The sequence below is a fragment of the Saccostrea cucullata genome, unplaced genomic scaffold (assembly GCF_032062105.1).
Source record: "Saccostrea cucullata isolate Sc308-1 unplaced genomic scaffold, CSIRO_AGI_Scuc_v1 ctg4993, whole genome shotgun sequence".
Classification (NCBI taxonomy): Eukaryota; Metazoa; Mollusca; class Bivalvia; order Ostreida; family Ostreidae; genus Saccostrea; species Saccostrea cuccullata.
Window position 1 is genome coordinate 81,075 of NW_026939786.1, and position 11,649 is coordinate 92,723.

The following is an 11,649-nucleotide window of genomic DNA, read 5'->3' on the forward strand; positions in this document are numbered from 1 at the left end:
CAAATCATGACCCCAGGGACAAGGGTGGGGCCAAAATGGCCGACCCTAGTTTTACATAGGAATATATGAGAAAAATCTTTTAAAATCTTCTACAGAACCACATGGCCAGGAAAGATTAAACTCATGTGCAATAATCCTCAGGTAGTGTAGATTCAAGTTTGTTCAAATCATGGCCCCCGGGACAAGGGTGGGGCCGAAATTGCCGACCCAAGTTTTACATAGTGATATATAGGGAAACATTTTAAAATCTTCTTTTCAAGTACTTCAAAGCTATGATAAATGATATTTATATGGAATCATCCATAGGTAGTGAAGATTCTAGTTTGTTCAAATGATGAACGCCTGGAGGGGGGGGGGGGTAAATTCAAGCCCGATGAGCTCAGGTGAGCGCTGTGGCCCCTGGGCCTCTTGTTAAGAATTACATCACACTACTAAAATATCACTATTCCTCCGTGGTGTTTTATAATGACATAGTTTTAACCACATTAAAACTGACAAACCAAAAATAACTTGAACCCGGCCCTGTTTACTAGTTTCTAAAAATAAAATTAGTGACAGGCACATCAATTGCAACAATTTCCGTACCAACTATGTTGGGTTTAAAATAGTAATATTTCTAAAAGATTCTGGTAAAGAATTCCAAAGTTTTGGCAGAATCATCTCTTGTTGATCTTGTTTTTGGTAAAACAGCAGTTTTCATGTATCTAAAAGAATAAGGTGTTTCTTTAATATGAATAAAATCATGCAGGTAAGACGGGCTTTGCTTGTTTAAAATCTTAAAACATTCTATGGCCATTGTTCTAATACGCCTGACTTTGAGGCATGGTAATTTTGATTTGTCCAGAAGATAACTATATGAATCTTTGTAGTCATCATAAACAAACATTTACTCAGTGGCCAAACCTTTTGAACTTTTGGAACTTGGACTTTCTCACTTTACATATTTTCTTTTTGTGACAAGACCTTTCATAGGATACATGTACCAACAACTTTGATCTCTTGACCTTAAAGTTTGACCTTCTTGTAAAAAAACATTGGTCATATATTTTGAACAGATGGTGCTATAAGATTTTATATTTCATATTTGTATTGTAAAAAGGTTTTATTTTGGGGATCAGCATGTTTGATTTGTATTTGAGAAAATTTAACCTTGGCAACTTTGCCATATGTTTGCATCAGTGTTTCACAAATACATCTCTTTTTTTTTTTGCAACAACTATGTTCAAGAATAAACAAGATTTATTTGTGAAACACTGATGCCGCTGTATGGCAACTTATAGCAAGATTAAACTTTCTAAATCGCAAAGCAAATATGTTGGTATCCAAAGGAAGGAGTTCTCACAAGAAGTACATTTGTCAATCATGAAAGACATAGAATCTACTGTTCAAAAGTTATTGCAAAGGTTGAAGTTTTTTAAAAGTGGGTCAAACTTAAATTTAGAGGGTGAAAGTTGTTAGTATGCAAAGGACGGTCTCGTCACAAAGATTACATTTGTTATGTTTGATATCTTTAGCCCCAGTTGTTTAAAAGATATGACCAAGATTTTTTTTAAACAGGTCAAAATTATGTCATGGTTAAAAGGTCAAGGTTGTTGGTATCCGACGGGAAAGTATTGTCACAACAATTATACATGTGAAGTATAACAAGAGGCCCATGGGCCACATCGCTCACTTGAGCACTAAGGGTAGGAAAAAGTAGAAAATGGTTTTTATTGTAAAGTTTAAATCAAAAAGTAGTCCCATGACCAATCATGGATTTGCTATTTTTTAGAAAATGATTTTTAAAGAATTTTCCTATACATATCTTTAAAAACTTTGGTCGGCCATTTTGGCCCCGCCCTACCCCTGGGGGTCATGATTTGAACAAATTTGAATCTACACTACTTGAGCATGCTTCCATATAAATATGATGAATTATGGCTTTGTCATTCTTGAGAAGATGATGCTTAAAGAATTTTCCTATATATTTCTATGTAAAACTTTGGACGGCCATTTTGGCCCCGCCCTACCCCCGGGGGTCATGATTTGAACAAACTTGAATCTACACTATCTGAGCATGCTTCCATATAAATATGATGAATTATGGCTTTGTCATTCTTGAGAAGATGATGATTGAAGAATTTTCCTACATATTTCATGTAAAACTTTGGTCGGCCATTTTGGCCCCGCCCTACCCCCGGGGGGTCATGATTTGAACAAACTTGAATCTACACTATCTGAGCATGCTTCCATATAATATGATGAATTATGGCTTTGTCATTCTTGAGAAGAAGATTCTTAAAGAATATTTTTATATATTTCTATGTAAAACTTTGGTCGGCCATTTTGGCCCCACCCTACCCCCGGGGGTCATGATTTGAACAAACTTGAATCTAAACTACCTGAACATGCTTCCATATGAATTTGATGAATTATGGCCTTGTCATTCTTAAAGAATTTTCCTATAGATTTCTATGTAAAACTTTGGTCTGCCATTTTGGCCCCGCCCTACCCCCGGGGGTCATGATTTGAACAAACTTAAATCTACACTACCTGAGCATGCTTCCATTTAAATATGATAAATTATGGCTTTGTCATTCTTGAGAAGAAGATTTTTAAAGAATTTTCCTATATATTTCTATGTAAAAATTTGGTCGGCCATTTTGGCCCGGCCCTACCCCCGGGGTCATGATTTGAACAAAATTGAATCTACACTACCTGAGGATATTTCCCCATAAGTTTCATCTTTCCTGGCACAGTGGTTTCTTTAAAAGAAGATTTTTAAAATATGCCACAAAATTCCCATTAATTCCCAATTATCTCCCCTTGAATGAAGGCGTGGCCCTTCATTTGAACAAACTTGAATCCCCTTTACCCAAGGATACTTTGTGGCAAGTTTGGTTGAAATTGGCCCAGCGGTTCTTGAGAAGAAGTCGAAAATGTGAAAAGTTTACAGACAGACAGACGGACGCCGGACAAAATGTGATCAGAAAAGCTCACTTGAGCTTTCAGCTCAGGTGAGCTAAAAACTCTAGCCTTTACCGTTCAAAAGTTTTGCCCAAGGTTAAAGTTTTTTTTTTAATAGGTCAAACTCCTAGGTTAAGGACAAAAGGTCAAATTTGTCCGTATCCAATGTATACACATGTATGAACTCAAGGATCTTGTCAATTTAACATGTAAAGAATGAAAGCCCTAGCTTTAACCGTTCAAAAGTTATGGACAAGGTTAAGGTAGGTTGAACTCCAAGATCAAAGTTGTTATCCAGTGAAAGGTCTTGTCACAACAATTGCTTATTACCGTCTTCCTTGGAAGACGGTATTGTATAGTTGAAGTTTTTACAGTCTTCGGACTATGCACTTCCTCTTTTTTGTGATTGGTAGAAATTACATGATGAGAAAATTTTCAATTATTTCATTGGTTGAAATGCTGTTCGAGGCAAGGGAGATAACTTTCTGATGATCTAATTTTCGTACGACTTAACAATTTTGCAAGATTTCCAATCTTAACAAAATTACAAAACGAACAACAAAATCAAAATCAGCAGTAATTATTTCTTAATAACATGATATTTTTTATAGCAATAAATAAAAAGGTCTCTTTAATTTCATTATAAATAAAATTTGATAGGTATTGCTTTCAGGCTTTACAATTTGTTATTATTCTTTTCCCCTTTCTTGTTTGAAGAAAGAATGAGAATCAGCCGAGGTTTGCCGAAAGCTCTCGGCGTCAAAGTTTACGGAGATGACCGAGCGACAACCGTGGTAGGGCTTATGCCCGTAAAAAGCTAATTTAGAAATACAAAATCAAGAAATTCAAAAGAGTTATACGGTCTGATAAGTGTAGATCTGTTTACTGTTTAGAATTGTTGCTAAAGACGGGAAGCTTTTTTAAAAAGCTCTACTTGTGTGAAGTATGAAAGCACTGATCCTAATTGTTCAAAAGTTAAGACCAAGGTTAAAGTTTTTTCAAAAGTAGGTCACTTTCCTATGTTAAGGTCAGAGGGTCAACATTAATGGTATGCAGTGTCTCAAGACCATATGGTCAAAGAGGATGTTGCAGTTCTGTTGAAATTTTTCTTAATTAAATGTGTAGCATATTAAAAGAAGAATTTTATGTTACAGAAAATGATGTTAATTTTTTCAAATGCAACGATATATACAGCACAATGTAGAACAATGTTTGGAAGCTGCAGGTCTTAAAACAGATTTATCCAAAAAAAAAAAAAGACATATATACTCCGTATGCAGGTGATGAAGGTATATTGCTGCATAAGAAGGGAAGTTGGCGATAGAAAAATTAAAGTCATCACGTTTATCATATACCCGGTAGCTTGATTGTTAGATTACCATCAACGGCATTTTCAAGTAAAATATCCAAGTACATGTATGAACCAGAAGTGTCAGACTCTGTGGTATCTTTTATCTAAGGCTCACCAGGATATATCGTATAGACGTAGGAATGGAAATTACAATTGTTAATCGACAATATGTCGTCGATATATCTAAATGTCAAGTTTTAAAGCTGTTTATTTTGGTAAAATTTTGTGATTTTAAATTACAAGTCTAAAAGTTCTTTGGAAGTTTCGAGTATCCACATCTGATTCACACCACTTCTTGAATATATTGTTTCACAGTAATCTTGAAGTCTTCCTTCACTACTGTCAATGTCTAAATGAGGAGTAGCGAAAGAGGCTTGGTTGAACATTTACTGGAACCCGCAATGTATCATATTAAGAATTTTTTTTAAAGTTTCGGAATCCAATATATATTTGGTAGTTCAAATTTATTTTGGCTCTGTGGAACATTAAAAATTTCTAAAACTGACAAATGACATATGATTTTGAATATGAGTTCTATAAAACATAAAAAATACAAACATGAATCAAAATAACAGCAAAAGATTTTTTAGAAAAATGTACAACCACCCAATTTTCAATTTGCATATTGTAGGCCTGAGATATATCTGAATAATTTAATTTTGTTTGTATTCTATTCTCTCATTGGTTGATTTCCAAAAAGGAACACAAAACATAATTTAATTATTTTAAAATTAAATTATAGGAATGACTCTAATTCTTGTTCAAATTATTCGATTATAACCTGGTTTGGGTCAGTTTACGCTTTTTTATAATCTGCTTCGCGGTTATAAAGCGTAAACTGACCCAAACCAGGTTATATAATCGATTGATTGATTGTATATTGTTTAACGTCCCTCTCGAGAATTTTTCACTCATATGGAGACTCCACCACTTGCCGGTGGAGGGCTACAAATTTTGTCCTATGCTCGGCACTCAAGGCCTTTGAGCAGTGAGGGATCTTTTTCGTGCCAGCACCTACTGCGACACGGGGCCTAGGTTTACACGGTCTCATCCGAAGGACCGGTCTCCACGTCTCGCAGTGGGATTCGAACCCGCGACGTAAGGATTGACTCCTTACTTCGCGACTCTAGAGCAGACGCTCTAATTAACCACTGCGCCACGTGGGCGACGTTATATAATCGAATAATTTGGCCAAGAATTAGAGTCATTCTTTAAATAAATGTGGTTTTTATTAATCTTAATGCAATACTAAAGATGCTAACATCTTTCTAAAAAAAAAACCTTACATGTATACTGCAAGGAACGTACAATATTTCAATTATGTATTCGTTTACTTATTGTAAAAAAGTTTGATGGATTCTTGGAGGAGGTTTTATAAATAAAATGCCTTTATTTCACATTGCGTTTCTATTCTAAATATACATCCTGTTAAATTTCTATAAATATGCCGTCACGTGAATTAATTCTTCATGAATAAAAAAGAATTGGGTCACAAAGCTTAAACAAAGCGAATTGTCTTGCGTGTTACGCAATATTGCAAGCTAAGCACCTGGTTGAATATTTTTTTCATTTATCTTGACTTTGATATTGGAATTAGAATTACAGGGGGCAGTATGTCGCGTGAATCTGTTCACCGTGGATTTTTTCTGCTGTGTAAATACCTCCCCGCCCTGGCCTTACTGGGGGTGGGGTTTTTCACCCCTCACTGGATTGAAAATGAAAAGTATAACTGTACACAAGGACTTCTCGTTAATAAGAATTGTACCAGTGAAGTTGAAGGTAGATACTTTTTATATATAACCACTAAATGCATTAATAGTTACATGTATGTATTTTTTTTTTTACAAAAAACGTTAAAGTACAAAGTGCCTCAAACATGTCAAAGACTTAAAATAAAATGTATAGGTTCGTTTCAGAAAATTATATCATTAAGTATTAATTACAATTTACAATATTTGCAAATAAGATGTTTAAGCGTAAGAAAATTCTGTTTATTCAAAACGAAAGTAGAAAACATTTTACTTCCATTCTGATCTGCGAACAAGCTAATTAGGGATTCCAGTGGCGTAACAAGTAAATATGCGACCTTTAGTCACATGCATAGTTTGTCAACCATATACAGTGGCGGATTTAAGGGGGCTGTACCATGTGCGCCCCCCTAAAATTGTCAAAGTTAGCATAAAACATTGTTTTTTCGAGAAAATGTTAAAAATGTCTACTTGGTATAGACCTCATTTTTACCCTTCAAAACCTTCAGACCCCCTGCCTAAATCTTGTGCCCCCTAACTTCAATTCCTGGATCCGCCCCTGATATATCATATTTTCTCGTGGAATAAATCAATCGATTTTTCGATTTTCAATATGGTGCCAATGAATGCAATTAAACATTATGTTAAACATTATATAAAACAAAGATTATTTGCTACCTACATCAATATTTAAATCAAAGACAATTTTTTTTTATCTCTTATAAAACCCGCTTCTTTCCTGCACCAATTAGTAAACTCCGTTTATTTTTTTCATACAAAAATATCAAGACATTTGTCTATATTTTCTTATGCATTGTGCTTTCCTGTGGAATGCCAAATTTTTCATAAATTCAAATATTTGTGCATACCTTCAAGACAATTGCATCTATTTTATATTAGATTCAGATTAATTTTTACCAACCTCCGAACATTAAATGAATTAAAGATTTACTTTAATTTAGTTATACATCAAATTCATTTTGATTCATTTTTTTTTATTCAAAGATAGAAATATACAGTGTAACTGAACTGAAGGTGCAAACACAGAGGTTAAAAGTAAATGATATTCTTTAAATTATATTCCCTCTTCTCAGTTTACACAAAATAACGGATATTAAGTCCAGAAATCAGTTACATAACTTATGTTCAAATTTTCACTGGATGCATTAATATTGCATGCACATATATAACTTGCAGGTTTTATGATATTATATAAAGATTTTTGAAATTATGAATTGATTATGTTTACCAGTTAATTAATTGATCGTTTTTTGTCTGAATATAACCATCTTTAAGTAACTCACAACATGCAATACCTTTTATGATTTCAGACCTCCACTCCGCGGTCCTGGGTTTGGAGTCTGCCGCCTTTGCCCTGCTTGCCATGACAACCATTGTAAATATCGTCCTAGAGTGTTGCTATGGTGAAAACAATCCCATGACAGCAAGGGCTCGCTGTATCTGCGCATTTTTCTTTGGGATTGGAGGTTTGATCATTATGTTTGGAAACTGAAAATGTTCTTTTTCAAATTAAGATATTCTTTGGGGATGAAAAGGCATATTAGATGTTTTTACAGCAAGATTTATATAGTTTTGATAATAATATATACAACTAGAGCAAAGCTCGTTGCAAAGCAACGAGTAGGTCTTCCGTCCAGTTTTGACCGGAAGTGACGTCATCAAGAGAAAAGAATGAGTTAAGACGCCTTCAGTGTCTCTTAAATTTAAAAGTTTTCAATTTTACGTCAAAACCTTCAAAATAAGCTAATTTGGCTACTTCCGGTTTGACCGGAAGTGACATCATTTGACGAATTCAGACAATTTAGGCATCATTTCCGGCTGACGTCAAAGTCACAAGTACAAAAAAACTTTGAAAAAAAACTCACATAAAACCATTTGTTCTATTTCTTTTGACGCAAGAGAAAATGTTTAATTTTTCGACTACTTCCGGTTTACACCGGAAGTTATTCAAATGAATGCGTTTTGTTGACGATTGTTAATGTGAACATAAGTTTTACTTGCCACTATTCAAAACGGTTAAATTTTTCAAAAAATGTCGAAAATTAATTTCACTTCCTGTGTCGACCGGAAGTGACGGATGCAAAATCAAAAGATGCCATGCATAACTGAAAGAGATGTTTTATCATCCCCGAAATTATCGTGATTAAATCTTGAGTGGTTAAGAAGGAGTTGCTTGGACAAAATGGCAATTAAAAAAAAGAAAATCGGACAAAAAATGTGACCGGAAGTGATTTTACAAAAAATAAAAAAAAAATGGTCTGGAGATATTATAACAATGCATCATTCCTGAAAAAAATCTTTGAAATCGGTCCAGTAGTTTCCGAGAAATCACGTGTACTATGAAAAGGGAATAATAATAATAATAGGAAACATAAGAAAAACAGTAAGGTCTTCCGAAGGAAGTCGGAAGACCTTAATAATTAGTAATGTACATGTAATAGAAATAAAAAAAATTTTTAAAAAAAGTATATAAAAAGTATCTAGTTATTTAATTATATCCAAATATTGCAAATATTACAACAGTTAAAATGGTATCTTTGTTTAATATTAAATTCAATGATAGTTTTATCAATAAATCTGTATATATGTATAATTAATTTTCTATGGATATTTTAGGCATCCTAGGACTGATAGGCTGTGTGGCTGTTTTTGCAGAGTATACACATGACACCAGGGGGTGGTCATTTTGGGTTAGCTTTGCAGGATCTATTGTTGCCATTGTCACGGTAAAACAATATAATTATTTAATTTAATTTAATTATCAGTAAGAATGTCACATTTAAGGTACATGTATACCCACTTTGTGTTTGCCCTTAAAGAAAGAAGAGGAAAATAAGATTAGATTCTTAACACTTTACAACTTACTGAACTGTTATGCAACATACACTTAATGTCCACGTCATAAAAATAGAACTTTACCATTTCCCCGCAGGCACCTTTTAGTGTGGTACACGTTTCTATAAAGTTTAGCGTAAATAATATTCTGACGTTATATTTTGATGCAAAAATAACTTTTCCTATTTTATGAGATTTTTACAAGTATATAATGAAAGGAAATTGGTATTTAATTAAAGATAAAATGAACTTTTTAAAGTGCGTGAAAATGCGTGATTGCGGGGAAACGGTATATGCGTGATTTTGCGTTAGAAATAGGAAATGGTGTATGCGTTAAAATGCGTGACTGCGGGGAAGGGGGTTAATGCATGTAAAAAAAAAGTGGTTTATCTAATGCTTTATTTTTTTACAGTGGACAACGTTCAAGGAAACCAGAGATCTTTTTAAGGACACAAGTTACCAGACTCTGTAGTAAATACAGATACTGGACTGATTCTCTACAGGTTCTTGATGCAAAGGGCTATCCACTTTATGTAGATATGTTTATATGTGTAAATATATGTAATATCGTATTAAAATATAGATTATATACAAAAATAGAAAAGAAAATAAACTTGAAATACAAAAATCGTTTGTTCTTTAAAATTAACTTATTTTGTTTTATTTATTTTTGATATTGTTTTATTTTATTAAAATTTTTTAGGTTATCATTAAAGTTTTTTTTCTCGATAAAATAGACATGTAATTTAAACTATTAGTGTTTTGCACTGCTCTATAATTCGATTGAGTTTAGTTCTTCTGTAATACCGGTATTTTTCTGCATGTCATGTACATATTTAAAACTAAAATATTCTACAAATGACTAAATACTTATCTGAAACTTTTGCCCCAAACTGTTTGTAACGTTTATTATATCAACCTTGCCGATTGTTTTGGAAATTTGAGAATTCGTTATGTGTATTATATCTTGTTTTATTTCGATAAGCGTCATTTGTTAGCAATGATAATATATGCTTTTGCACTTCATTTTACAGTATTGTTTATTTTTGTGAATGTTCATCGAATGTATCTTTAAAAAGATCTGTATAAAAAGATCATTAATATGAATATTTATGATTTTTTTTTCTCTCTTTCTTCCTAATGAACCCTTCTTATGTTCACAGCATTATGGATATTTCAGCATGTACTTTACTGTATATTTTTTTTTTTTAATTTTAAAAATTAATGAAATCAAAATTGATATGTTTATATTTTGCAAGTCTACTGTATACATGTATATAAAAAATCCGAAATGTAACAGAGAAATATTATAACTAACAGTATATAGCTCTCCGTTATTAGCAGCCTCATTTTTATATTCATATGAAGCAGAATTTGTGCAAAATTTTATCCGTGAAAAGAAGAAATAACTTGCTGTGGAATCAACTCGACAATTAGATATATCGACGACGAATTGTCAATTAACAATTGTAATTTCCATTACTACGTCGATAAGATAATCATATCCTGGTGAGCTTCAGATAAAAGATACCACAGAGTCTGACACATCAGTTTCATACTTGGATATTTTACTTGAAAAGACGTTGATGGTAATCTAACCACAAAGCTATATGATAGACATGATAACTTTAACTTTTCTATCGTCATTTTTCCTTACTTATGCAGCAATATACCTTCACCACCAGCATACGGATTGTATATATCTCAGTTGATTCGATACGCAAGAGCATGCTCTACGTATAAACATTTCTAAAACGAAGAAAATTAATGACAAGCAAGTTGATGACATAAGAATATCAGCAATCTCGTTTAAAGTCATCATTTCGTAAGTTCTTTGGTTGCTACAATGACCTTGTTAGCAAATACAATTTATCATTGAGTCAAATGCTGACTGACGTTTTTCATAATAATTGTTAGTCCATTATTTATACACTGAATTGACGACGGATTGTTTTCGTTATTCCCCGATCATGAAAAGGTGAACACGGCGGGTGTGACAGGTTGGCAGGGGATGCTCACTCCTCCATGGCACTTGATCCCACCTCTGATGTTTTGGAGGTACAAGTTTGCTCTGCTCCCATTTTTTATTGTTTTATTTACTTGAATACTGTTTATTATCTCCAAATCCTTCTTTTAAGATCTACTACATATTGGAAATTTTCGTTGTTATCTTGAAAGATATATTTGAACGGCATGACTTTTTATCACTACATTTTTTAGTAACACACTTTGATTTTGAATTTAAATTCAATATTTTCTTTTTTAGACAGAGTTATCGTGAAGGAATTCGTTTCAAGAATCTGAAGTGAAGAACAGAGTAATCTTCGTCTCGGTTTGTCGACTTGCTGAGAATAGCACTTAAGATTTTTAGCAAATAAGGTGATAAAATCCTCTTTATAAAATGATTAGCCGGTAATCAAACATACAGTGTAAACCGAATTGATTGGGCAGATTCACAGCGTGCACTGTCGGCCTTTCAGTAGAAGTGCGTCCTTCGAATGCCCATTCAATTTTGACAACAACAGTGTCTTTTCAATAGATAGGAATTTTCTTAAATCCTTTGAAAACTGGTTCCTTTAGCAGGAGTGATCTTGGTCAAACCTTTATTTACACCAATACAAATATGTAAGTCATCAAAGATTTAACTGCCATCATTTAAAAAAAATAAATATATATTTTTATTCAAACCATGTACACGTATAGGTCATCATAGATTTAACTACCATTAATTTCAAAAAGAAATAAAAA

General features: G+C 33.1%; 1 protein-coding gene across 1 annotated transcript; it reads left to right on the forward strand.

Moving 5' to 3' along the window:
- Positions 1-5,766: 5,766 nt before the first annotated feature.
- Positions 5,767-9,992, forward strand: LOC134253984 (uncharacterized). Its single transcript, XM_062736559.1, has 4 exons — positions 5,767-6,076; positions 7,377-7,532; positions 8,683-8,792; positions 9,314-9,992. Exons 1-4 carry the CDS (start codon positions 5,911-5,913, stop codon positions 9,371-9,373), a joined length of 492 nt encoding a protein of 163 aa, XP_062592543.1. The 5' UTR covers positions 5,767-5,910; the 3' UTR covers positions 9,374-9,992.
- The last annotated feature ends 1,657 nt before the right edge of the window (positions 9,993-11,649 follow it).